The 23,414-nt window shown below is 39.2% G+C and overlaps 1 protein-coding gene across 1 annotated transcript in view; it reads right to left on the bottom strand.

Annotated features, from left to right (window-relative positions):
• The window catches only part of SOGA1 (suppressor of glucose, autophagy associated 1), an 87,971-nt gene that overhangs the window by 18,822 nt on the left and 45,735 nt on the right, over window positions 1-23,414 (bottom strand). The window contains exons 4-10 of the mRNA XM_044664336.1: window positions 21,639-22,415; window positions 21,171-21,569; window positions 19,232-19,234; window positions 16,054-16,197; window positions 14,136-14,261; window positions 9,325-9,555; window positions 3,999-4,103 (exon numbers count right to left, since the gene is read on the bottom strand). Coding sequence (XP_044520271.1) covers window positions 3,999-4,103; window positions 9,325-9,555; window positions 14,136-14,261; window positions 16,054-16,197; window positions 19,232-19,234; window positions 21,171-21,569; window positions 21,639-22,415 — 1,785 coding nt within the window. The remainder of the gene's footprint in view (window positions 1-3,998; window positions 4,104-9,324; window positions 9,556-14,135; window positions 14,262-16,053; window positions 16,198-19,231; window positions 19,235-21,170; window positions 21,570-21,638; window positions 22,416-23,414) is intronic.

Raw genomic sequence — 23,414 nt, 5'->3', positions numbered from 1 at the left:
GAGCCATGTCTAAGTCGAGAAATGGGTTGTGTTTATGAGGTAGCTTTGATTTCAGAGATTAGGATAAGGACAGATGACCAGATAAAGAGAGAAGCAGGAAATAAAGCTGAATATAAGAAGAAACAGGACAGAAAACACAGGAGGCAATGAAAGAAGTTGCATACAGATTGCATACAGTATTGGCCAGATAATTTTCCAGGCCCCTATAGTTTTAAAAGCCTTTGAATCAACTACACAAGAATTGGTTAAAGGAACTAGGAATGATTAGCCCAAAGAAGAGAAGACTCGGGGGAAATATGATTAGGGTCTTAAAGTATTTGGACTGTCATATGGAAAACAGAATTGAATACCAAGCTTGGTACCAAGGAAGAGATGAGAAAATATCTCCTTCCCTTCTTTGGAGAAGTGGGGGACTGTGGGTGGAGAACATTGCATATATTATCAGTAAGTTGATGTATTGGTTAGTTTTATGGACCTGCCTTTTTTTCCCCCTTTTTCCCTTTTTTCTGATGTTGTTACAAGATTATCAGGCTAAGAGAGAGGTGAGAGACATTTGAAAATGAAAGTAATGGGGCAACTAGGTAGCACAGTGGAGAGAACAACAGGTCTGTAGTTGGGAGGACCTGGTTTCAAATATGACCTTAAATACTTCCTAGTTGTATGATCCTGGGCAAGTCACTTTACCCTCTTTGTTTAGCTCTTGCAACTTTTCTTAGAATTGACACTAAGACAGAAGATATAGATTTAAAAGAAAAGAAAATGAAGATGATGAAAAACAAAACACTTTTTAAAATGAAATTTATTCTGTTGTTCCCACAAGGCAATGGGAGGAAGCTGCAGAGTCTTATTTCAATCCAAAAGTGGAATGGGATAATTTTTCTTAGTAATAGCATTGATATAGTTCTTTAAGCATTGCAAAGAACCTGAAAATATTATCTCATTTTATGCCCACAACAACCAAGGGAGGAAGGTCCTACTATTATTTTCATTTTATAGATGAGGAAACTGAGGCAGAAAAAGGTTAAGTGATGTGTGCAGGGTTAAACAACTAGGAAGTGTCTAATGCTAGTTTTGAACTCAAGTCTTCATGACTCCATATCCAATTCTATATCCACTGTGCCCATCACTAGAGGTTTTAAACAGAGGTTGTAGGAGAGATTCCTCTACAGAACTAGATAGTCTTCCAGTTCTAAGATTTCATTTTTATGTGATGCTCCTCCTAAGGTCTTAAAAGGCACTATTATTATTATTATTATTATTATTATTATTATTATTATTATTATTATTATTATTATTATTATTATTATTATTATTATTATTATTATTATTATTATTATTATTATTATTATTATTATTATTATTATTATTATTATTATTATTATTATTATTATTATTATTATTATTATTATTATTATTATTATTATTATTATTATTATTATTATTATTATTATTATTATTATTATTATTATTATTATTATTATTATTATTATTATTATTATTATTATTATTATTATTATTATTATTATTATTATTATTATTATTATTATTATTATTATTATTATTATTATTATTATTATTATTATTATTATTATTATTATTATTATTATTATTATTATTATTATTATTATTATTATTATTATTATTATTATTATTATTATTATTATTATTATTATTATTATTATTATTATTATTATTATTATTATTATTATTATTATTATTATTATTATTATTATTATTATTATTATTATTATTATTATTATTATTATTATTATTATTATTATTATTATTATTATTATTATTATTATTATTATTATTATTATTATTATTATTATTATTATTATTATTATTATTATTATTATTATTATTATTGTCATCAGAGTAAATACTTGAATGCTGGCCTCTCAGAATTCTCTTTCTCACAGATCATACTCATCATAGTCACTCCGAATAACATTCTGTTTTCTCCAAAGTTTATTCTTCTGCTCTTTTGGAGACTGCTTCACCTGCATTTGCAGCCAGACAAATGTGTGGTCAGCACAAATTTGAAACAGTTTGGGTTACTCTCCTGACCCTTTCTCATGTGATCTTTAGCTAACTTCTGCATGCCTCAGTCTTTCCTGGAAACCTCCCTTCTCTGGGAATATGGTAGAGTAAAACACTGGAATAAGGCACATTAGAAACCTAGATGATCTTATGTCTTTTCTTTCTTTCCCCAATGAACTCCTTTTACTAAGAAACTATAGCAGATTCTGAGGGTGAAGACCCTTCAAGGAAACAGGAAACCCCATCGCTCATTGTGTGGGGCAGAGCACCTGGTTCTTATTCATTTATGAACTTCTTATATCATCTTAGACAATATATATTAGACTGCTAGGTAGAATCATGTAGATAGTGTGTTTGACTTGGAGTCGGGAAGACTGGAATTCAAATGCTGCCTTAGATATTTTGCTACATAAAACCTAGAGCAAGTCATTTAACCATGAGGCCTGAGTTTTATAATAATTGTGCATAATAATAGCTAACATTTATATAGTACTTATTATGGATTGGACACTGTGCTAAACTCTTGGAAAATATTATCTCATTTGATCCTTACAACAACCCTGGAAGGTACATGCTATTATTATTATTGGCATTTTACAGATTAGGAAATTTAGGTGGACAGAGATTAAGTGACTTGCCCACGTCATAGCTATCAAGAATCTGTGGCAGGATTTGGACAGAAGTCTTCCTGACCTCAGGCCTGGTGCTCTATTCAGGGTACCACTTAACCATCTATAAATGGGGATTAAAAACAGCACCTATGTCACTGGGGTTTTGTGAAGATAAAATAAGATAATTTTTTTAAAAGTAAGATAATTTTTGAAAAGCACTTTACAAACCTTAAAGCACTATACTAAATATTGGTTATCATCATGATTATTATTTCTAATCTTCTGGGCGTCTGTCTCCTCAACTGCAAAATGGGAACAATAATCCCACGTCATATCATTGCTTTATTGTTAGAATCAAATGATACTAGTTGCAAAAGGGAAGAATAAAACATCTAATGCCACATGAGCTTATTAGTAGCACGTGATGATTACATTTGGCCATGGATGATATTTTGATTTCCCTGTCTTTTACATGTATGAATGAGAAGTCATAGATCCATACAAGCACACATCCAGAGCCAGAAGGAACCTCAGAGGTCATCTAATCCAACAGCCTCCTTTTACAAATGAAAAACTGAGGCTTAGGGAAGCCAAGGATTTGCCAATGGTCACACAGGTAGTAACCTATTTCCTTTAAGGTAGGGGATATTCTCTTTGTAGCTAATGAGGGCCTACTTTAATATTTCACTGATCTTTTCAACAACTTTCTGAGAGAAATGATGTCCCATTTTCATAGGTAAAGAAATTGAGGTTCAAAAGGTCAAACAAGTCTCTTAGCATCAGAGGGCTATTGTCAGATATGGCATTTGAACCCTGTTTAATCCTCTTTCCATTACACAGTCCTTCTTCCTCTCTATGGCCTGTGGAAAGCTGAAAGACACATTAGGCTATCAAACACAAATCAAATTCATCAAATGCAAATCTTAATTTTACAGATGAAGAAACTGAGGCACTGAGAGGTTAAATATCTGCCGAGGGTTACCAAGCTAGCAAGTGTGTGAGGCAGAATTCAAATCCAGAATTTCCTAACCCAAGGTGCAATGCTCTATTCACTACACTACTCACTCATTTTGAGTCAGACCTCTTTCTTTAGGAACTTTCAGGTGTGAGTCTCATGTGTTTCTGATTCTGCTTCCTGTCAACATCATTGCCATGGGCTCTCCTTCTAGACTCCCTTCTCTGATTTGTTGGCTGGGGTCTGATACTGTGATCCTGATTTTTCCCTTTGAAGGATAGTCTGATTTTGATATTATAGCTGCAGACCATATCCAGAATCTGATTACTCCATTAATGGCAGCTACACAAGAAGGATTTAATTCCCTTCCCAAGGAATAGACAACTCACAGTGTTGTGTGTCCAGATGTCCGCCACACAAGACTTATTGTCAGAATGTTGGGGGTTTAGCTCTTCCTCCTCCATCAGCAGGTAGAGTTCTTTCATGCTGTTGACCTATTAAAGAAACACAACAGGTAAATTTGTTGAATCTTTTTGGAAAGTAGTATGGTAGTAGGCAGCAAATTTGCAAATAAAATCATGCCCTTTGACTCAATATTTCCAATATGCCTTGAAAGCCCTATTAAAAAAAATCAAAAGAGATCTATCCAGGGACAGCTAGGTGGTAGAGTGGATGGAGCACCAGACTTGGAGCTGGGAGGACTTGGGTTCAAAGCTGAGATTTTCTAGCTGTGTGACCCTGGGTGAGTCACTTAACCCTGTTTGCCTAGCCTTTGCCTTTCTGTCAGAGTTGTTACGAGGACAGAAAGTAAGGGTTAAAAAAAAAAGCTAGCTATTCCATGATGTTCAGAGCAGCATTGCAATTAATTGCAAAAAACTGAAAGACATCAAAATATTCAACAAGAGAGGGAATAAATTATGATACATTAATGCAATAGAATGTTACAATGCAATTAAGACCTACTGTGAAGAACACAATATAAAGGTCTGGAAAGACATTTATAAAAAAATGCAAAGCAGAAAAACAAAATCAGAAGAACAGAGTACATACTATGAACAAATAAAAGGAAAAAATTGAGAGTTAATAGACAAAGAATCATTATGAAGATGTAGAAAAAGTGACTGGAAAATTGTTATGCAAAAAATCTGGAAAGACCTCTATAAAATAATAAAAAGTGAAAACAGCCAAAGCAGAACAGAAAACATACTATCTACAACCACGTAAAAGGAAAAATGAATGAGAATAAATGGACAAAGAATCCTCATGGAAACAGAAAGAGTAACTGAAAAGCCATTATGAGACTATGAATTGAAATTAATTTGCTTATCCTTTTTTTGGGCAACTTTGCCAATTCAATTCAAGAGTTGGTTTAATTTGCAATTCTCTCTGAGTGGTTTTGAGCTTTTTTTCATGTGGCTGTAAACAGCTTGGATTTCTTCCTTTAAAAACTGCCTATTTATATCCTTTGACCACTTATCAATTATTAAAATTGTTCCTTTTTTATCTTGTGTGATCCTTGTTCGGACAGAATTATCTGAAAGATAATTTATTCCTTGCCACTGTAATTTGTTTATAATGTGACCTTTTTTATATGTAAGTCTTGTATCAATTTGAAGCTTATCTTGAGGTGTTGGTTTAAACCCAATTTCTGGATGATTTTGATTACATAAGCTGTAAAAGCTTTTTGTACAAACAAAACCAATGCAGTTAAGATTAGGAAACAATTAACTGGGGGGAAAATATTTGCAGTAAATCTCTCTGATAAAGGTCTCATTTCTAAGAAATAAGGAACTGATTCAAATTTAAGTGAATAAGAGACATTTGATAAATGGTGAAATAATATGAATATGCAGTTTTCAAAAATCCAAGATATTAACAGCCACATGAAAAAGATGCTCTAAATCACTAGTAACTAAAGAAATTAAAATTAATGCAACATGAAAATTTCAAAGATGGCAGAAAAAGAAAAAAACATGTTGGAAGGGTTGTGGGAAAGAAGGAACATTAACGTTAGTGGAGCTGTCAGTTGACAGTTATTATGGAAGGCTATTTGGAATTATTCCCCTAAAGTTAGTACTTTGTGCATACCTTCTGACCCTGTAATGTCACTACCATGCCTAGATTCCCAAACATCAAAGAAAGCAGAAAAAAAGAATATTTGTATGAAAATATTTATAGAAGATCTTTTGTAGTGTCAAAGAACTGGAAATTAAATGGGTTCCCATCAGTTAGAGAACAACTGAATAAACTGTCAAAAAGGATAGTTTCAGTGATACCTTAGATCACTTGTATAAATTGTTGCAGTGAAGTGAGCATAACTAGGAGAACAATTTACATAATAAAAACAATACTTTGAAATACTTAAGAACCTTGATTAAGGCAATGAGCAGCCTTCAAAGGCCCAATGATGACATATAGCCTATCCATCTGACATCTGATATACTCAAGATGCAAAGTAGGATATACCAATATAAGAACCAGCCAACATATGAATTTGTTTTATTTGACTCTGCATATTTGTTATAGGGATTTTATTTTTCTTTTTTTTTAAGTGGGGGAAGGGAATAGAGGGGAATGAAGATAAATGATTGTTAATTGAAAAAAATTAAAAATTAGAAATGAATTTACTTAACTGCAAATAGATATTAAGCAAGTTTATTTCATTATATTCATGTCAATATTAAGTTCATAAAACACCAATATTCTTGCTCATCTCTAATAAGAACACCATTGACAGACAACTCCTTGAAAGACTAGTTGCAATGAGAAATATAGCCTTTTCAGGGCTCTAGGCTTTATATCATTCCTTTTCTTTAGCTGGTTGTAAGAGGGACACTTGAGCTTTGTAATTTCATTAATACATTGGCATTTCATGGTAGCTTGTCTAAATAACATTCTAAATCAAATGTTTAATTAAAAAATGAATGATGCTTTTGAAAAAAGGTAGAGTCCCTTAGTCTACCAATTCATTAACTTCATTATCTGATCTGTCTTTGCCCTCTTTTATTTTTCCATAGAAGATCCATCTATGCAATGTGGTGGAGGCCTTCCACTGGATTTTTTTCATATCTGGGGACAGCAATAAAGCATTTGAACTATCCATCTGCTATCCTTCACTAATGCTATATGACAGGAACATTTCTTTTTCTGAACATACATCTTCCCCCCCCCGAGTTATACATGTATTATCATGCAAAACATATTCCCATATTGTTCATTTCTGAAACTGAATAATCTTAAAAAATCCTTATAGTATAATTACTCCTTATAGTATAGTAGTATTCCATTACCACCATATACCAGAATTTGTTCGGTCACTCCCCAGTTGATGGACATTCCTTTAATTTCGAATTCTTTGCCACCACAACATAAAGAGCAGCTATGAATATTTTTGTATAAATAGGTTCTTTCCCACTGTTCCCCCCTTTTTTTTTAATATCTCTGGGATATAGACCTAGTAATGGTATTAATGGATTAAAGGGTATACATCGTTTTATAGATCTTTGGGCATAATTCCAAATTGTCTTTCAGAATGGGTGGATCAGTACATAGCTCCACCAACAATGCATTAGTGTCCTAACTTTGCCACATCCTCTCCAACATTTATCATTTTCTTTTATGTCATATTGGCCAATTTGATAGGTGTGAACTGGTATCTCAAAGTTATTTTAATTTATATTTCTCTAAACAAGAGGGATATAGAACATTTTTTCATATGATTATTGATAGCTTTGATTTCTTTAAATATGTATATCTTTGATACTTTTTATAATTTATGCCATGTTTCTCATGTAGCTCTAGACTGTAATCACTTAGCTGGAGTAGCTTATGTATCTCATGTAACTGTTCAAAACACCAAACTTCATTAGACAATTTTTCTTTCCTAGGTTCTTTGGAAAGAACAGTGATATAGATTATAACCCTCAAGAAACTATATTTCTTGTTTATCTGCTTTTTCAGACCTATTTTGGTTCCATATCAATGGTATTCTCATTACAGATATAGTCTGAGTAGAAAGATAAAGTTAGGTAAGATACTGTCCTTGTTGCCTGTGTTAAGGAAAGATCAGAAGGAAAATCAGAAGGAGACGGAGATGATCAGAATAATAGATATTATTCTATTAAAATTAATATGTGCTTAAAAAACCCAAAAAACTATAGAAAAGACTCATGTTTCCATATATGCCTTTTCTTTTCTATGTATAAGAATATGTTTATGTTTATTATTTATTGAATTCATAATTTTTTTGAAAATTAAAAAAATAGACTGGCCAAGTCAGACTAAAGGAACTTTGGATCACTGTTTTAAAGATGTTGGCTATAACTGGAAAACGAGGGTATGCCCTTCAAATTGGGGAATGGCTGAACAAATTGTGGTATATGCTGGTGATGGAATACTATTGTGCTCAAAGGAATAATAAACTGGAGGAATTCCATGTGAACTGGAAAGAGCTCCAGGAACTGATGCAGAGTGAAAGGAGCAGAGCCAGAAGAACATTATACACAGAGACTGATACACTGGGGTAAAATTGAATGTAATGGACTTCTATACTAGCAGCAATGCAATGATCCAGGACAATTCTGAGGGACTTATGAGAAAGAACGCTATCCACATCCAGAGGAAGAACTATAGGAGTGGAAACAGAAGAAAAACAACTGCTTGAATACATGGGTTGATGCGGACATGGTTGGGGATGTAGACTCGAAATGACCACACCAATGCAACTATCAATAATATGGAAATAGGTCTTGATCGATGACATGTTAAAACCAGTGGAAATGCGCGTTGGCTGGGGGGGGGAGGGGGAGACAAAGCTGGGGGCTGAGGGGAAATAAGTATGAATCATGTAACCATGGAAAATTTTTCTAAAAAAAAAAAATGTTGGCTATAAATTAGGTCACAAATCTGCCACCGACTTTCTGGTGAGCATGGGTACCCTCAATGTCTGGGCAAAGCACACCCTATCCTAACTCAATGAACTTAGTTGCAAAACCACACACAGTCTAGACAAAGAAAAGATACAGAAAAGTGGAATCTATAGCTTTATGTACAGACCTGATCATAGCACTTCTCTGTCCAGAAATCCAGTTCACTCTCTCCTACCTGAATAAAGTTCAGAATCTTTTTCCCACCATTCATTGCCCTCTACAGTCTGGTGCTTGCCCTTATCTCAAAACACTCATTCCTTCTCCCTCTATACATTCTATCCATGTGGCAAACCGGATGACAATGAAAACACTCTACACTCTCTCACCTGCACACCTGTGAGGTAGGAACTATAGTTATTAGCCCTAATTTTTAGGGGAGGAACTGAGCCTTAGGCTAATTTGCTCCTGAGCAGACAGGATCAGAGGCAAAATGTGAACCCAGGTCTTCCACTGTACCATGCTGCTTCTAGGTGTATAGATATGGTCTGGTGGTAGTGGGGATGGGATGGGGGGATAGGAATGAAGAGAGAGAATAATGGCTAGCATTCATATACCACCTAATATATGCCAGGGACAGAGAGAAGCAAGTCTCGGGATGGGGGCTAGGGAAGAGACAAGAGAGACAGGAAGAGAAAGAGGGAGAGAGAGAGAAAGGGAAAGGGACACAGAGATGGGGAGAGATAGAAAGATACACAGAGAATAAAAGAGAGGAGAGGGTATAAATATGCATGTATTTCGGCAGCATCTCTCCAACCCCTGAGTCCTCTGAGCTCCAGACCCTCCATACCTCCAGAAAGTCTCCTCCCTCACTGGGTAAGATCTTGCCCTGTCTCCAACGTTTGAGAAACCACTTAAGCTTCATGAAAAGCAGCAGGAAGTTCTGCTTGAACTGCTGGGATTCTTGTACCAGAAGGTTCTTCTCCTGACTCCAGAACTTCTGCTCCAGTCTTCTCTGGAGGTTCACACTCTGCAGTTCAAATTCCCTTCGCAGGAGAGTCTTCTGTTGATCTTCCTTCAGCTACAGAAAGAGAAACAGAAGAGTGAGTAGCCCCTTTGTTGCCTTTTTGATCCCCACAGGTTCTGCCTCAAGTTCAGCAGACACATGGAGGGAAGTGAGGGATGCTTTATCTCTACCAGTCCATTGTTGCTGGTGCTTGCCTGAAATCTCAGGAGCAACAGTCCATTTCAAACATGTTTGTAGTGATGAGAAAATGAACCTTCTTCCTTTCTTGGCAGAGATAGGAGAGTGTGGTTGTGAATATTGTATATGTAGGTGACTCAATTAACTAAGTGTTGGTTACTTATTCCCCTTGCTTTTTTTATTTGTTACAAAGGTTAGTTTATTGGGTCAGAGAGGAATCTATTTGGAAATGAAGGTAATGTTAAAAAAACAAGAGACAAATCAAAAAAATGTCAGAGTAGGAAAGCATCCTAGAAAACAATTCAGAATACTCGTGATAAAAGAGACCTTAGGGAACATCTAGTCCCACTTCCTATAGAGAAGGGAAGAGACTAACTCAAGATCACAAATTAACTTGGATTTTTTTTCTTGACTTGAGAACTCATGAGTCAGCATGGATGAGCTTAGTAGGGGGGTGAGAAGAGTCCCTGGGAAGGATATAAAAGGTTTGGTCACCAAAGCCAAATCTGACTCATAATTTTGCCACTACTGACTCTCGGGTTCCCCATCCCTCCTCCTTGGGTACACAGTGATCTCTTGTTTCTAAGACATATTGCCTCCTCCATTCCCAGAGGTAATGTCAGATTACTGAATTAAGAGGTAGATAAATCCTCGTCAGTCCTCTAGCACAACCCTGCCATTTTACAGATAGAAAACTGGGGTATAGAGGACTTAATTCATGAACACACAGCTAAGAAGTAGCAAAGGCAGTAACAGTGGAACCCTTTTCCTCTGAAACCAGATTCAGTGCTCTAATAACAAAAGTAGCATTTTTATAACACCTACTAAATAATAAGAACTACCACCAGAATATCTAGCATTAATGTGACACAGGTTCTGTACTAAGAGCTTTACAGATATCTCATTTGATCTTCACAGCCTTGGGAAGTAAGTGTTTTTATTACAACCATTTTACAGTTGAGGAAACTGAGGCAAACAGTTAAGTGACTTGCCCAGGGTCACAGCTAGTAAATAGCTGAGGCCGGATTTGAACTCAGGTCTTCCAGACTCCAAGCCCAGTACTCTATCCAATCAATATCCTACCTGATTACCTTTTTAAAGCAAGTTCCTAGAGCCAGAAGAATTGATTCTGAGGGTCCCAGACTGTGACCCTCCACCAAGAACACAAAGAACGCCTATTGTTGTTGCCTTTCAGTTGTACAAGTCAGAACAACTGGTGAGGAAGATGTTTTTAGAGACTCCCCTACTAAATTTTAGGGATTCCAAGAACAGCATTAAAGGGGCCATTGATGCAGCCATATGCTGTGCAAGTACCTGGAACTCCTTTCCTTCTCCTTCCCTCCAGGACTCAGCCTTTAAAATTTTTTTTAAATAAAAAAAAAACAAACAACCCTTATTTTCTGTCTTAGAATGAATATTGTGTATTGGTTCCAAGGCAGAAGACAGAGGAAATGGCTTGGCAATGAGGGTTTAGTGATTTACTAAATCACACAGATAGGAAGTGTCTGAGGCCAAATTTGAACCTGGGACTTCTCATCTCCAGGTCTGCCTCTCAATCCACTTAGTCACCTACCTGCTCCCTTCAACCTTCTTTCAACCCTAGATTTCCCACTCTTTCCTCAGGCAGAATTAGAAATCACCTATTTTCAAAGGTCTCTTATTCCTCAAACAGCTGTACACCTGGGAGGCCATACTTGCTCATGCCCTGACAGATTTCTTCCTCAACAGGTTTCTAAGTAGTACTGAATTCTGACATTCTTTGCACTGGTGTCTGTCTAGTTTCTAGCTCTGTGTCCTCAAAGCACACATTTACAAGTCTAGCTTTTCTTCCCAGTTATCTGGAAACCACCACAACCTTGGAGGTATCGACTCTTTCCCCCTCATTGTCTTTGTATCTAATCAGTTAACAAGTCCTGTCAAGTCTACTGCCATGACATCTTTCATATCTGTCCCATTCTCTCAATTTTTGTATTTTTGTCTGTCTCACATGGACTCCAATAAGTCTTCTAAATGGTTTCCCTTCCTCTAATCTCCCCTTTCTCCAGAACAATCCAGGCAACACTGAAAATGACCTACAGCTCAGATATGACCATGTTACTCCCTTCTCCATCTAAAATTTTCAGTGGTTCTTCACTGGCTTTAGGTTATAAGACACTTTGCTTACCTTGCATCGAAGGACCTCCAAAATCTGTATCCTGCCTACTTTTCCAGGCTTATTCATGACTTCCCTTCTTCATGTGTTCTGTATTCCAGCCATATTGGATTTCTAGCTATTACTTTAACACTGCATCTTTCCTGCTAACCTTCGCCATCTGTTTAAGTCCTTCCCTCCTTCCTTTAAAGACCAGCTCTGAAGCTACTACGACCATTAAACATCCCCTCACTATCTCCTCCCTCATCAACTGAAAATGAGATCTCCCTATTTTTTGTTATTTTGTTGATCCTTTTTTTAAAAAGTCACACATTGCTGATATTTCCCCCAAGCATATCATAATAGAATCCCCCCTCATAAGAAAATTCAGTGAAGCAGAGTGAAGTAAGCTTACTAGAGAATGACTACACAACACTACAAAGGAAAACAACTGTGCAAAACCTAAGAACTTGTGTTATTTAAATAAGTTCTGGGGTACCATTTAGAGGTATTGGGGCTCATTTGAGCCTTAAGATATGTAGATATATGACAAACTTCCTGTGGACACTTGGAAAATGACATTTTCCATGGTCCAAAAGGTTTCCTGTTTTGGATGGCGTCTTCAAGGTAAAGTCCAGCTTTAAATATTGGGAAGTCGGGCTTGACTGGCTCTTTGCTACCTGAACGCGCTCCCGGGGGAATATAGAAGGAGTAGGGAAGGTATGGAACGTCATTGGCTGAAGCGGCAATTTGAAATTTTTACAGGCACGTGGTCTATTTTATTCTATCAACATGGGCCTAAATAAAATATTAGTTTTCCTCATAATATCAGCCTTTATCACTTTTAGAAACAACAAACTCTGATTAATGCAATGACCAATCAAGTCTTCTGAAGCCTGATGATGAAGCATGTTTCTCACCTCTTGGCAGAGAAGATGGAGTAGGGATGCAAAAGGAGATAGACATTTTCAGACATAGCCAAAGTAGTGATTTCTTTGCTTCATTATAACTAATTGTTATAAAGTAGGGCATTTTGTGGGGAAAGGGAGTTGGGACATTAATGATAGGAGTAATGCCAAAAAAAGGGGGCGGGGGGAAGCACTAATAAAAAAGAAAAAATACAGCCCTTGTCTTAAATCTGATAATATCTATCAGAGTTCCAAGGTAGACGAGCAATTGGGGTTATGTGACTTGCCTAGGGTCACACAGCTAGGAGGTATCTAAATCCACATTTGAACTCAGGACCCGCACTCTAACCACTGAGCTACCTAGCTGCCCCTCAACGAAACATTTAAAAAAATACATTGAAGAAAGCAAAAGAAAGTTAAGAAAGGACAGTCAAGTAGGTCAATGTAGAACTATTTGATTAAATTCAATATATACTTAAAAAAAAAGGAGTGGGGGTAGGGGGTGGGGAGAGGAAAGGAAAGAAAATACTGTTACAAAAAACATACTGACACATTGACCAAGACTTGGATGCCTCATTCCATACCTGGAGTCCATCACCACCACTCTATGGATAGGAAGAAAGTATGTTTCATCATCAGCCCTCCAGGGTCCACACTGGCCACTGCAGTGATTTGAGTTGTGATGTCTTTTAGTGCTACCTCACTTTTTTTCATAGCATTTTCTGGGACCTCTCCTTGATAGCTTTCTTACTTTGCTTTGCATCTGATTTATTTTTCAATGAGAAAGCATTTATCATGTTTATTTTGTGCAAAGTTATATATACACTCTCTCTCTCTCTCTCTCTCTCTCTCTCTCTCTCTCTCTCTCTCTCTCTCTCTCTCTCTCTCTCTCCATATCTTTTCCCCATTACAACAAAAATCATAGAATATCAGATCCAGGAGGGGCCTTAGAAATAATTTAGTCTAACTTCCTCATTTTACAGATGAGGAAACTGAGGCCCAGAGAGGTGAAGCAATTTGTTCAAGGTCATAGCTAGTAATCGGAAGAACATGACCTGACCCTAGGATTGTTTTTACTTCCAAGAGAACTATACTGTATCAGGACAGCTGGGTGACTCAGTGGATAGAGAATCCCTCTGGCTTTCTAGCAGGGGTGAGCACAGAGAGTACTCTGTGTGCTCAAAAGGTTCACCATCACTGCACTATACTATAGCTTTCTCCTTGAGAGCTAGATCAGTGAAATAGCTATCTTTGCAGAAAGTACTTAGTAGCCATTGAATAGAATTAATTTACATCTCAAAGATCAAGATGGCCCAGATAACTCTGCCCTTTGCTCCCTAGAAGTCTAAAGCTTTTGTCTTTAGGCTGTGGAAAGGGGGTTGGGGGCTGGTTGAGGGAGAAGAGGCATCTTCACAGACCTGGAAGATTTTTTGATTGAAATTCTCTGCATCTTCTTTGCGCAGCTGCCTTTCTTGGGAGAGCTGTTCTTGAAGGCCCCGAAGGCTCTCATGCGCTTCTGAGAGTACCAGTTGTAGTTCTTTGATCTAGAGAATGATATGATGATAAAAATGTTATATTTGTATAGCACTTTAAAATGTACCCAGTATTTTCCCAACAACAACCCTGTGAAAAATACCCCAGTTTTTCAGAAGAAACTGAGACTCAGAGATAGCCACCATGTTTAACTGGGATCAAGCCATGAGCACCTGAGTGCCAGTGTTCTCCTAGAACCAAGGCATACTGCTCACTATAGTCTTGCCATGAGAGACAGCATCAAAGCTCTGTTGAAGTCTTCCTTCCCAGGAAGATCCAGGGGAGTCAGGAAGGAGTAAAGTCAGAACTCTACTTCTTTCACCCTACCTTATAATCCAAAGGGGAAGACAACATTCAAACAACTATATTCAAAGCAAACAAGAAATAGAATAGGAGAAAATTAACAGAAGGGAAGCACTGGAGTTCAGAGGGGGTGGAGAAGGCTTCCTGTAGGAGGTGTAATTTCAGTTAGGACTAATGGAAGCTAGGAGGTCAGTAATTGGGAATTGAGGAAGTACTGAGTAGTGGAGTGGTGTGGTTCGTTTAGGACAATATCTTTGGCAGTTGAATGGAGGATGGATTGGAGTGGGGAGAGACTTGAGGTAGGCAGACCCACCAACAGGCTATTGCAACAATGCAGGCATGAGGTGATGAGAGCCTGCATCAGGGTGGTGTCAGTGTCAGGAGAGAAGGGGGCTATTTCAGGAGATGTTGCAAAGGTGAAATCAGTAGGCAAAGGATTAACTGACTACAAATATGCCATTCACGTTGCTCTCTCTTTCAGCCTATTGACCTCTTCAGGAATTTCTTCAGATGTTATCAGTCCTGGTCTTGTTTTCTGTCCACTACACCTTGCTGGAATTCCATTAACATACACAAATGGCCATCTTCAAAAAGTGATTATCCCTATGCAGAACACCCTTAAAATATATGCCTATTTGGATACACATTTGGGAAACCTGCATTGGCCTTGCAGGCCACCCTAGGAAATTATTACAGGTCTAACACCAGGATGGAGTGATTCTAAGACAGGTGAGTAGCTCCAGGGCTTAAGCCCAAGTGGAAACCAAACCAACTGGAGGGTCAAAGGATCATAGATCTAAAGCTGGAAGGGACCTCCAAAGCTATTTAGTCCAACCTGTTCATTTTAAAGATGAGAGAAAAAAAAGGGCCAGGGAACTAAATGGACTTGCCTAAAGTAACAAGTCATAAGTGTCGGAAGTGAGAATTTCACCCAACCTTCCCAGAGCAATACGGGACCCCTGAAAGCCAGCCCAAGTCCAAAGACATCCCTTAGGCTAGCCATGGATTTTTCTAGATCTCAACTTGTCTATACAGGGAAACCTTAAGGAAGCCTGCTAAGATCCATGATAAATTTGAGAAAGGCAGCATAACTTGAAACATATTGAGGGAAATTGGGACAACCTGACCCTCCCTTCTCATAGAATCCCTTACTTCCTTCAAGATAGCTTAAACACTACCTCCATGAAGCCTTTCTTGATCCCCCCCCACCCCATTGCTACTGACTTCCCTTCCAAACTGCTTTGTATTTTAACTACTTTTAATTTATTTTGTATTTATTCTGTATGTAATTATGTCCTGTCTCCTTCAGTGGGGTGTAAGCTCCTTGAAGGCAGGGATTATTTCATTGTTACACAGTACTTACACACTGGGGGCCCTTGGATTGAAGTGTTGATCGACTGACTTTTGTGGACTGCCAGAGAATCCCGTTATAAAGCCTAACCTGATTGTCCTGGCATAGTCTACTCTAATCATTCCCAGGACCCCCTGGCCCAGGCGCACCTCAGTGGCATAGGATTCATTGTCTTCAGCTTGATAAGTCTTGTAGCTCCGAGTGAGTTCGGGTTTGGGGTCCAGGTCGCTGCTAGTGCTGCAGAAGGCCTCCCTGGCCCGGGGCTCCCAGTCTGGCAGGTCCCTAAAGTCAGGCTGCATGCATGGGCAAACCAATGAGAACAAACGAAAAGAGCTGGGAGATCAAAGGGGTGAGGAGAATAACCCAGAAAAACAGAACAATGGGTATCCAAGAACACCAAAATCTACAAGATGAAGAAAGGAAGGAGAAGGTTCCCCAATATGGCACAAAAAAGTGAAGAAAACAAGGTTTAAAAAAAAAAAAAAGATGTGCAGGAAATAAGGGAATTGAGTTGATGGGAGGAAGGAGATTAGAAGAGGAAAAAGAGAGTGGAAAAAGAAAAAAGGTTGGGGGGGGGGAATGTGCAACACTAATATGTTATCATGCAGGGGAAGGGAAACTAGGGCACAAGGAGGCACTACTCTCAGGAAATGACGCTGTACTTGATCCCTCAGTCCATCTTTCTCTTGGACCTATTGAAAGGGAAAGCCCAACTCTCTGCACTTTTGGCTTTTTTTAAAATCTCTTTTGAGCTACAAGAATTCTTCTATTTTCAACTGATCCCACTACTTGTTTGATTTAGTTAAGACCTGTCTCTTGGAGAAAGAGATGACAAAATAGGCAATCTTATTCTATTTATAATAATAAAAGCTGACATTTATACATCATTTTAATCCTTTCAAAGTACTTTTCACCTATTTTCTCCTTTAATCCTAACAACTTGGTAAGGTAGATATGCTTATTCTCATTTTACAGATTAGGAAATCTAGGTTCATAGAAATGAAGTGATTTGGGGCAGTCAGGTAGGACAACAGATAGAGCACCAGGCTTGGAATCAGGAAGACCTGGGTTCAAATCTGACCTCAGACACTTCTTATCTGTCTGACCTTAAGCAAATCACATAACAACCTCAATTGCCTAACCCATGCCACTCTTCTGTCTTAGAAATGATACTAAGACAGAAGGTAAGGTTTTTTTTTTTTTTTTTTTTTTTTTTTTTTTTTTTTAAGCAAAAGAAAAGAAGTGACTTGTGAAGGGTCCTGGAACCAGTAAGGGTCTGACACCAGATCTTCCTGACTTCAGGTCTAGTGCTCTGTACACTATTGCCTCTTTGACCATTCACACAGTTTGGGAGAGGAAGAAAAGCACCTTCCTTCTCTACAGAGGTAGCTTTTAGAACTGGGGGGCACTGTGGAGAAGGGATGAACTTTCATTGGTACCTGTCTCCGGTCTAAGTGTCTAAGAGACTGTGACAATAGGGAAGCTGCGGTTCAATGTGCATCCTATGGCTCTGTGGTTCAGATGTGTGGGCTGGGGGAACAGGGAGCTGGGGTAGGCTATCTGGTATGTTCTCTGTGTGTGTCTTAGGGAGCCTCAAGGGACAAAGACCGTGTCTTCACTCGTGAGAATAGCACATAGGAATTAGAATCAGATGGGCCTCAAAGGTCATCTAGTCCCTTTGAGAGATGAGTAAAGCAAGGCTTGGAGAGAAGTAATTTGCCAAAGCTGGGACAGGCAGGAAGTAGCATTGTAGCTCTAACTCCAAATTCAGTATACTCTTCCTACTATAATGTACCCCTGTATCCGTAAGCCCCCCTCAATCCTATCATTGTGCCTGGCACATAGCAATACTCATACATGTTTGTTGACTGAATTAATACATTCATTTATCCAATAAACATTTGCTAAGTATCAATGATGTGCCAGGAATTTTGTTGGGCCCTGGGAATCCAGAGACAAAAATGAAACAGCTCATGCCCTCTCAGGAGAAATAACAGGATGCATTTAAGTAAATGCAAAGTAACTGGGATGAGGGAGGGCAGAAGGGCCTTAACAACCAGCTTCAAGCTGGAGGTGGCTCAGGAGCTACATTTCAAAGGAAGTTAAAGATTCAAGACTCAGAGATGGGGAGGGAGTGGATTCCAGGCCTGGAAGCTAGCCTGCACAAAGGCAAGCAGGAGACAAAATGTTTTATTTTAGGAACAAGTAGGCCAGTTTGATTAAAATATGGAGTACATAAGATGCAACTAGGTGGCTCAGTGGGTACAGAGCCAGGCCTGGAGACAGGAGGTCCTGGGTTCCAATCTGGCTTCAGATACTTCCTAGCTGGGTGACCCTGGACAAGTTACTCAACCCCAAATGCCTAGCCTTACTGCTCTTTTGCTTTGGAACTGATACTTAAGGAAGATAAGGGTTTTTTTAAAAAACAACCCATAGAGTTCGAGGAAGGTGTTAAAATATAATTTTATTATATAAGTATAATATATTTATATTATATTATATAAAATACAACATATTTTATATAATAAACCTGGAAAGATGGGTTTGAGCCCATATGAAGGACTTAAAAGCCAAGCAAAAGAGTTTTGTACTTTATCCTAGAGGCAATAAGAAGCCACTGGAATTTTTTGAGTAGAAGACTGATATGATCAGACCTGAGCTTTAGGAATATTTCTTTGGCAGCTTTATGGAGGACAGATTGAAGACAAAAGGGGCTTATAACAGGGAAACCAATTAGGAGGCCGTTACAATAGTCCAAGCAATAGATGATGAAGGTCTATACTAGGTGGGTGGCCCTGGGAGCTGAGAGAAGGGATGAAGAGTACGTGCAGGTTCTCATTGATGACTTGTATGTACCATTTAATACCTAGCAGTACACTGGCCATGCATGGTTAGGTATTAAAGTTATTTGTATTTGCCTGAAATCCCCAAACAAGGCTAAAAACTCCATGAGGACAGGGCCCAGCTCTTTTAAATCCTAGACGACTCCAACAGAATGTGAGCTCCTGGAATGCAAGAACCATTTCATTTTTGTCTCTTTATCTTCAGCTACCTAGCACATATTATGTATTTAACAAATGCTGATTTCTATTCTAGAAATGTTGATTGTCTATTGAATGACTAAAGATGATGACTTAGAAATTCTAGGTGTTTACTTAGAAATCTACATGAATTCCTTCATACCATTAGAGCAGAGGTCCTTAACCTAGGATCAATGAACCTTTAAAACAAAGTTTGATAATGAATTGTATTTTAATGTAATTGATTTCCTTTATAATCCGATGTATTTATTTCATGCATTTAAAAACATTACTCTGAGAGGTCTACAGGCTTCACCAGACTGCCCAAAGGGGTCTATGACATATAAAAAAGTTTAAGAAATCTTGCATTAGGGCATCCATGGCATAATATTTCTATTCTAACTAATTCCTTCCCTCTTTGCTTGCCCAACTCATGTGACCTAGTTCCTTTGTTAAGTCTGCCTCTACTATTCAAGCCTTCATTAACTTTTCTCAGATCTGAACTTCAGGAACATTTAGAGACCCAGAGCTGAACACTGGACCTTGTCTTCTCTGGTACTTCTGACTGGTCCTTTGTTAGTCATGTCTTTCTAAGAAATTTATAAGATCCCCGAGAGCATAGGCTTAACGCTCCAAGAGTGCATTGCTAGGCAAAGAGTCGGGGCTCAGTAAATGCCAGTTAATTGGTTCATCCTATAATGAGTTAACCCAAACAGGTCAAGGTGCCAAGATTCAGCTCCTTAAAGGCCTGAGAGTTTTGTCCTGTTCCCAAAGTTATCATCTGCACATTGGACTTTGGCTAACTTTCTCACAGATGCATGTTATGATCCCCAGAAGAATAATCAGGGGATAGCTCAGTGTTATCCAGTGTAGCTAGTGCTGAATAGAGTGCTCTGAGGTGTTACAGAAATGCCTTCTTAGGGGGCAGCTGGGCAGTTCAGTGGATTGAGAGCCAGGCCTAGAGATGGGAGGTCCTGGGTTCAAATCTGGCCTCAGACACTTCCCAGCTGTGTGACCCTGGGCAAGTCACTTGACTCCCATTGCCTACCCTTACTACTCTTCTGCCTTGGAGCCAATATACAGTATTGACTCCAAGACGGAAGGTAAAGGTTAAAAAAAAAAAAAGAAAAAAAATGTCTGCTTAAAGACATGGAATGCCAGGGCACTGCTTTGGAGCTGAGGATTTGCTTAGAATGAGTTTTAACAAATGCGTTGAGGTACAAAGTGCCCCTGAGACAGGAGACAGCAGGCGCCTAGGGCTAGAGAAGCAAGGGAGTTCAGACCACTTTGGGTCCCCAGGCAAAGAGCCTCAGTGTAAAGATTTTAGGAATCCAGATGCTGAAGAGGGTATGCTAGCACTGATCACTCCAAAGACAAGCAAGGCTTCCCTCACTCAGGAAGGGCTTTACATAGCCCCTTCATTTCACTTCTTCAGACTTTGCTCATTCCAGTCAGGTGTGTCTCTCCTGAACATGCTATCTTCCTTTCAGCTTTTCTACCCTAGATGCCACATGCAATGCATCGCCCTCCTCTTACCTCCTGTCCATAGGCCTTTCAAGGCCAAGCTCAAGCCCAACCTCTTGGAGGAAGCCTTCTTTCCATAACTTTCCTTGTTTTCCATAACCTCTCCCTTCTCTGAAGTGCCCATTAGCACGGAACAGTTTACTACCTACATGCAGCCTTGTCCCATTTCAAAATTACAACCAGCATCTTAATCATCAAACTATTAGTTCCTCCAGGGGAAGACCTACTACAGACACAAATGAGGAGCTCAGGGAACAGGACTATGAGATCACAGAATCTGTAGTAGAAGGACCCTAAGATTAGCCCAAATCCTGTCATTTTATAGGAGGTAACTGAGGCCCTGAGAGGGGAATGGACTTGCCTCAGGACACACCAGAAATAAATTGGAGAGTCAGATTTTGACCCTAGGTATTCCTAATCCCAACATGGTATTCTTTCCACTATATTCCATGGATATTCATTGAGTAGTTGAATGCCCCCATCATGCCCTTCCAGCTTGGACAACATCCATGTACTATCAAACCATTGGTGGTACCATAGTATAGAGTGTTTAGTATATCACATTTCCCTGTAAAGGAACAGGAGGGTGAAAGAGAAGGCTGAATGTAAATTGGTTTAGGTTTCATTAAAAAAGCAGAAAAGGTTAGCATGGCAAAGAAACCTGTCATTTTGGTGAGGAATATGTCCCACCTGAGAGGAAAAAAGAATGACTTTAGTCTTACCTGGAAGTCAGAGCCATGTTCTTTGCCCAGAACTTCCTTGGAGGAGTCCTGGGTTCCTGGGGTTGGCAGAGAGGTTTCTGTAGACTCTTTCAAAGAGTCCCCGATGCTATCCACTTTCCTCATGAACGTGTTCAGCTCCTGTTGCAGGAGGCCAAGCCTCATGAAGATAATATTGATAAGTTTGGAATCGCTGGGGCTCTCACTGTTATCCAGGGACTCATTCAACACGAGGTCTGCACAGTCATTGTCCAGGCACAGCTTGAGGCTGGATATGAAGCCATTGGCATCTGAAATCAACACATCGATAGCTTTGCTGACCAGGGCAGCCTGGTCCCTGATGCCAGGCAAAGCTTCCAGGTCTCTTGCTTTAAAGAGCTTAGTGAGGTGGGTGTCGGGCAGCTTTGGGACGCCATTGTCCACTGTCCGCTCAGGGTGGCCTAGATTACTATTCTCTCCCCCAATGGGCACTTCTCTCCACAGGGTGGTGGGGATGCACTGGGCAGAATCCCCAGCCTCAGCATCCGTCTCGAGCATGGGTCGCATGGTCTGACAGGAGGCCAGGTCGCAGCGCTGCAGGTTGGACAGTAGGACCCGGTTCTCATACTGCAACTTCTTTACCTTCCCACTGAGCTCGCTGATCTGGATCTTGGCTGTGGCCAGCTCCTCCTGAGATGGCTCGCTGATCACTGAGCAGCTATCCTCAGACAGGGTGACATCCAGGTCGTGTTCTGACTTGTACTTGTTCAGCTCGTTCATGAGAAGCTTGTTCTGGTCCTCCAGCTCAGCAGAAGACCTTCGCAGGAGCTCCGCTTCCTCCTCCACAAACTGAAGATGTCTCCTCAGCTCAGCCAGGCTCTCCCCAGACTCCCCACAGTTCGTGGAAGAAAAAGCAAATCGGATATCAGGGCCAATGTAGTCCTTTTCCCCCTGCCCTTTGGTGTCTTCCATCTCTGCTCTCAGCCCCCGATTTTCTACCTCAAGCTCAACGATCCGTCGACTCAAGATGTTGGCCTCTTCTTCGACAAGCTTTAGATGTACCTTCAACTCGGCCTCTCGTGAATGAGGGGAGTCAGCCAGCTCTTCCACAGACAAAGAGCTGTCCAAGTCCCCATACAGAGACCTGTATTTGACCAGTTCCTCTTTCATGCTGTCATTTTCCTTAGCTAATTTAGTCAGCTTCTTACACATCAGGGCCGACTCTTCCTTGGCAAAATGCAACTGACACTTCAAATCTGCGTTGTCCTCCTAAAAGACAGAAATAAACAAAGAATTAAAGAAGCCCAACAATGTTAACAGCAGAACTACATTCAGCTTGGTGGCCAGTCTTTCAGCTCAGCTATGAGTTATGAGCCTTCGGAGAAGTCACTTCCTCTCAGTTTTCTCATATGTAAAATGGCAATATTCTCTGCCTTCCTTTCAGGGTGGTTTATTCAGGAGTATTAAAAAAGCAGATTCAGGGGGGCAGCTGGGTAGCTCAGTGGATTGAGAGCCAGGCCTAGAGACAGAAGGTCCTAGGTTCAAATCCAGCCTCAGACACTTCCCAGCTGTGTGACCCTGGGCAAGTCACTTGACCCCCACTGCCTACCCTTACCAATCTTCCACCTATAAGTCAATACACAGAAAGTTAAGGGTTTAAAATAAAAAAAAAAAAAGCAGATTCAGACAATCTGTTTGGTACTTTTCTAATGCTCTTTTTATTTATGGGTTTATTTATCAAATTTATGGGTTATTTTTATTATGGGGTTAATTTATCAAATGCACAGGTTATTTCCCATAGCTAGAATCTTTCCCCTCCACCTCTGCCTCTTGGAACTCCTAGTTCCCTTCAAGGATTGGCTTGCATGACTCCACCAAGAGGACTTTCCTATTTCCAGAGAGGTTAATTCTCCTAATTCTGTCACCTTACATTTATCTTATATATATATATATTTTTTTTAATTTTTTTTTTGTATTTAATCATCTAGGGTCATGATGCATCCCCTACCCTCACTCCTATTAGAATGTAATCTTGGAGGACAAGGACCTTCTGTCTTTTGTGTAGTCAGTTCTATTATGATGCATATTTTGAAAATGCCAACTTGTTCCAGGATTACTGGGAACATCTTAGCATCACGCAGAACAATGAGAATGCAGAAAACTACGTTTCACAACTCCGCACAAGCTGTAACCCTTTTGAGGCCTGTTTCCATGATCAGAACAGATCTTTGCCAAGGTAAATTACAGCCATATTTATTATATATCTCC

Source organism: Gracilinanus agilis, chromosome 2 (genome assembly GCF_016433145.1).
Source record: "Gracilinanus agilis isolate LMUSP501 chromosome 2, AgileGrace, whole genome shotgun sequence".
NCBI classification, from domain to species: Eukaryota; Metazoa; Chordata; class Mammalia; order Didelphimorphia; family Didelphidae; genus Gracilinanus; species Gracilinanus agilis.
The sequence above is the reverse complement of the archived record's forward strand: the minus strand, read 5'-3'. Positions and strand labels throughout refer to the sequence as shown.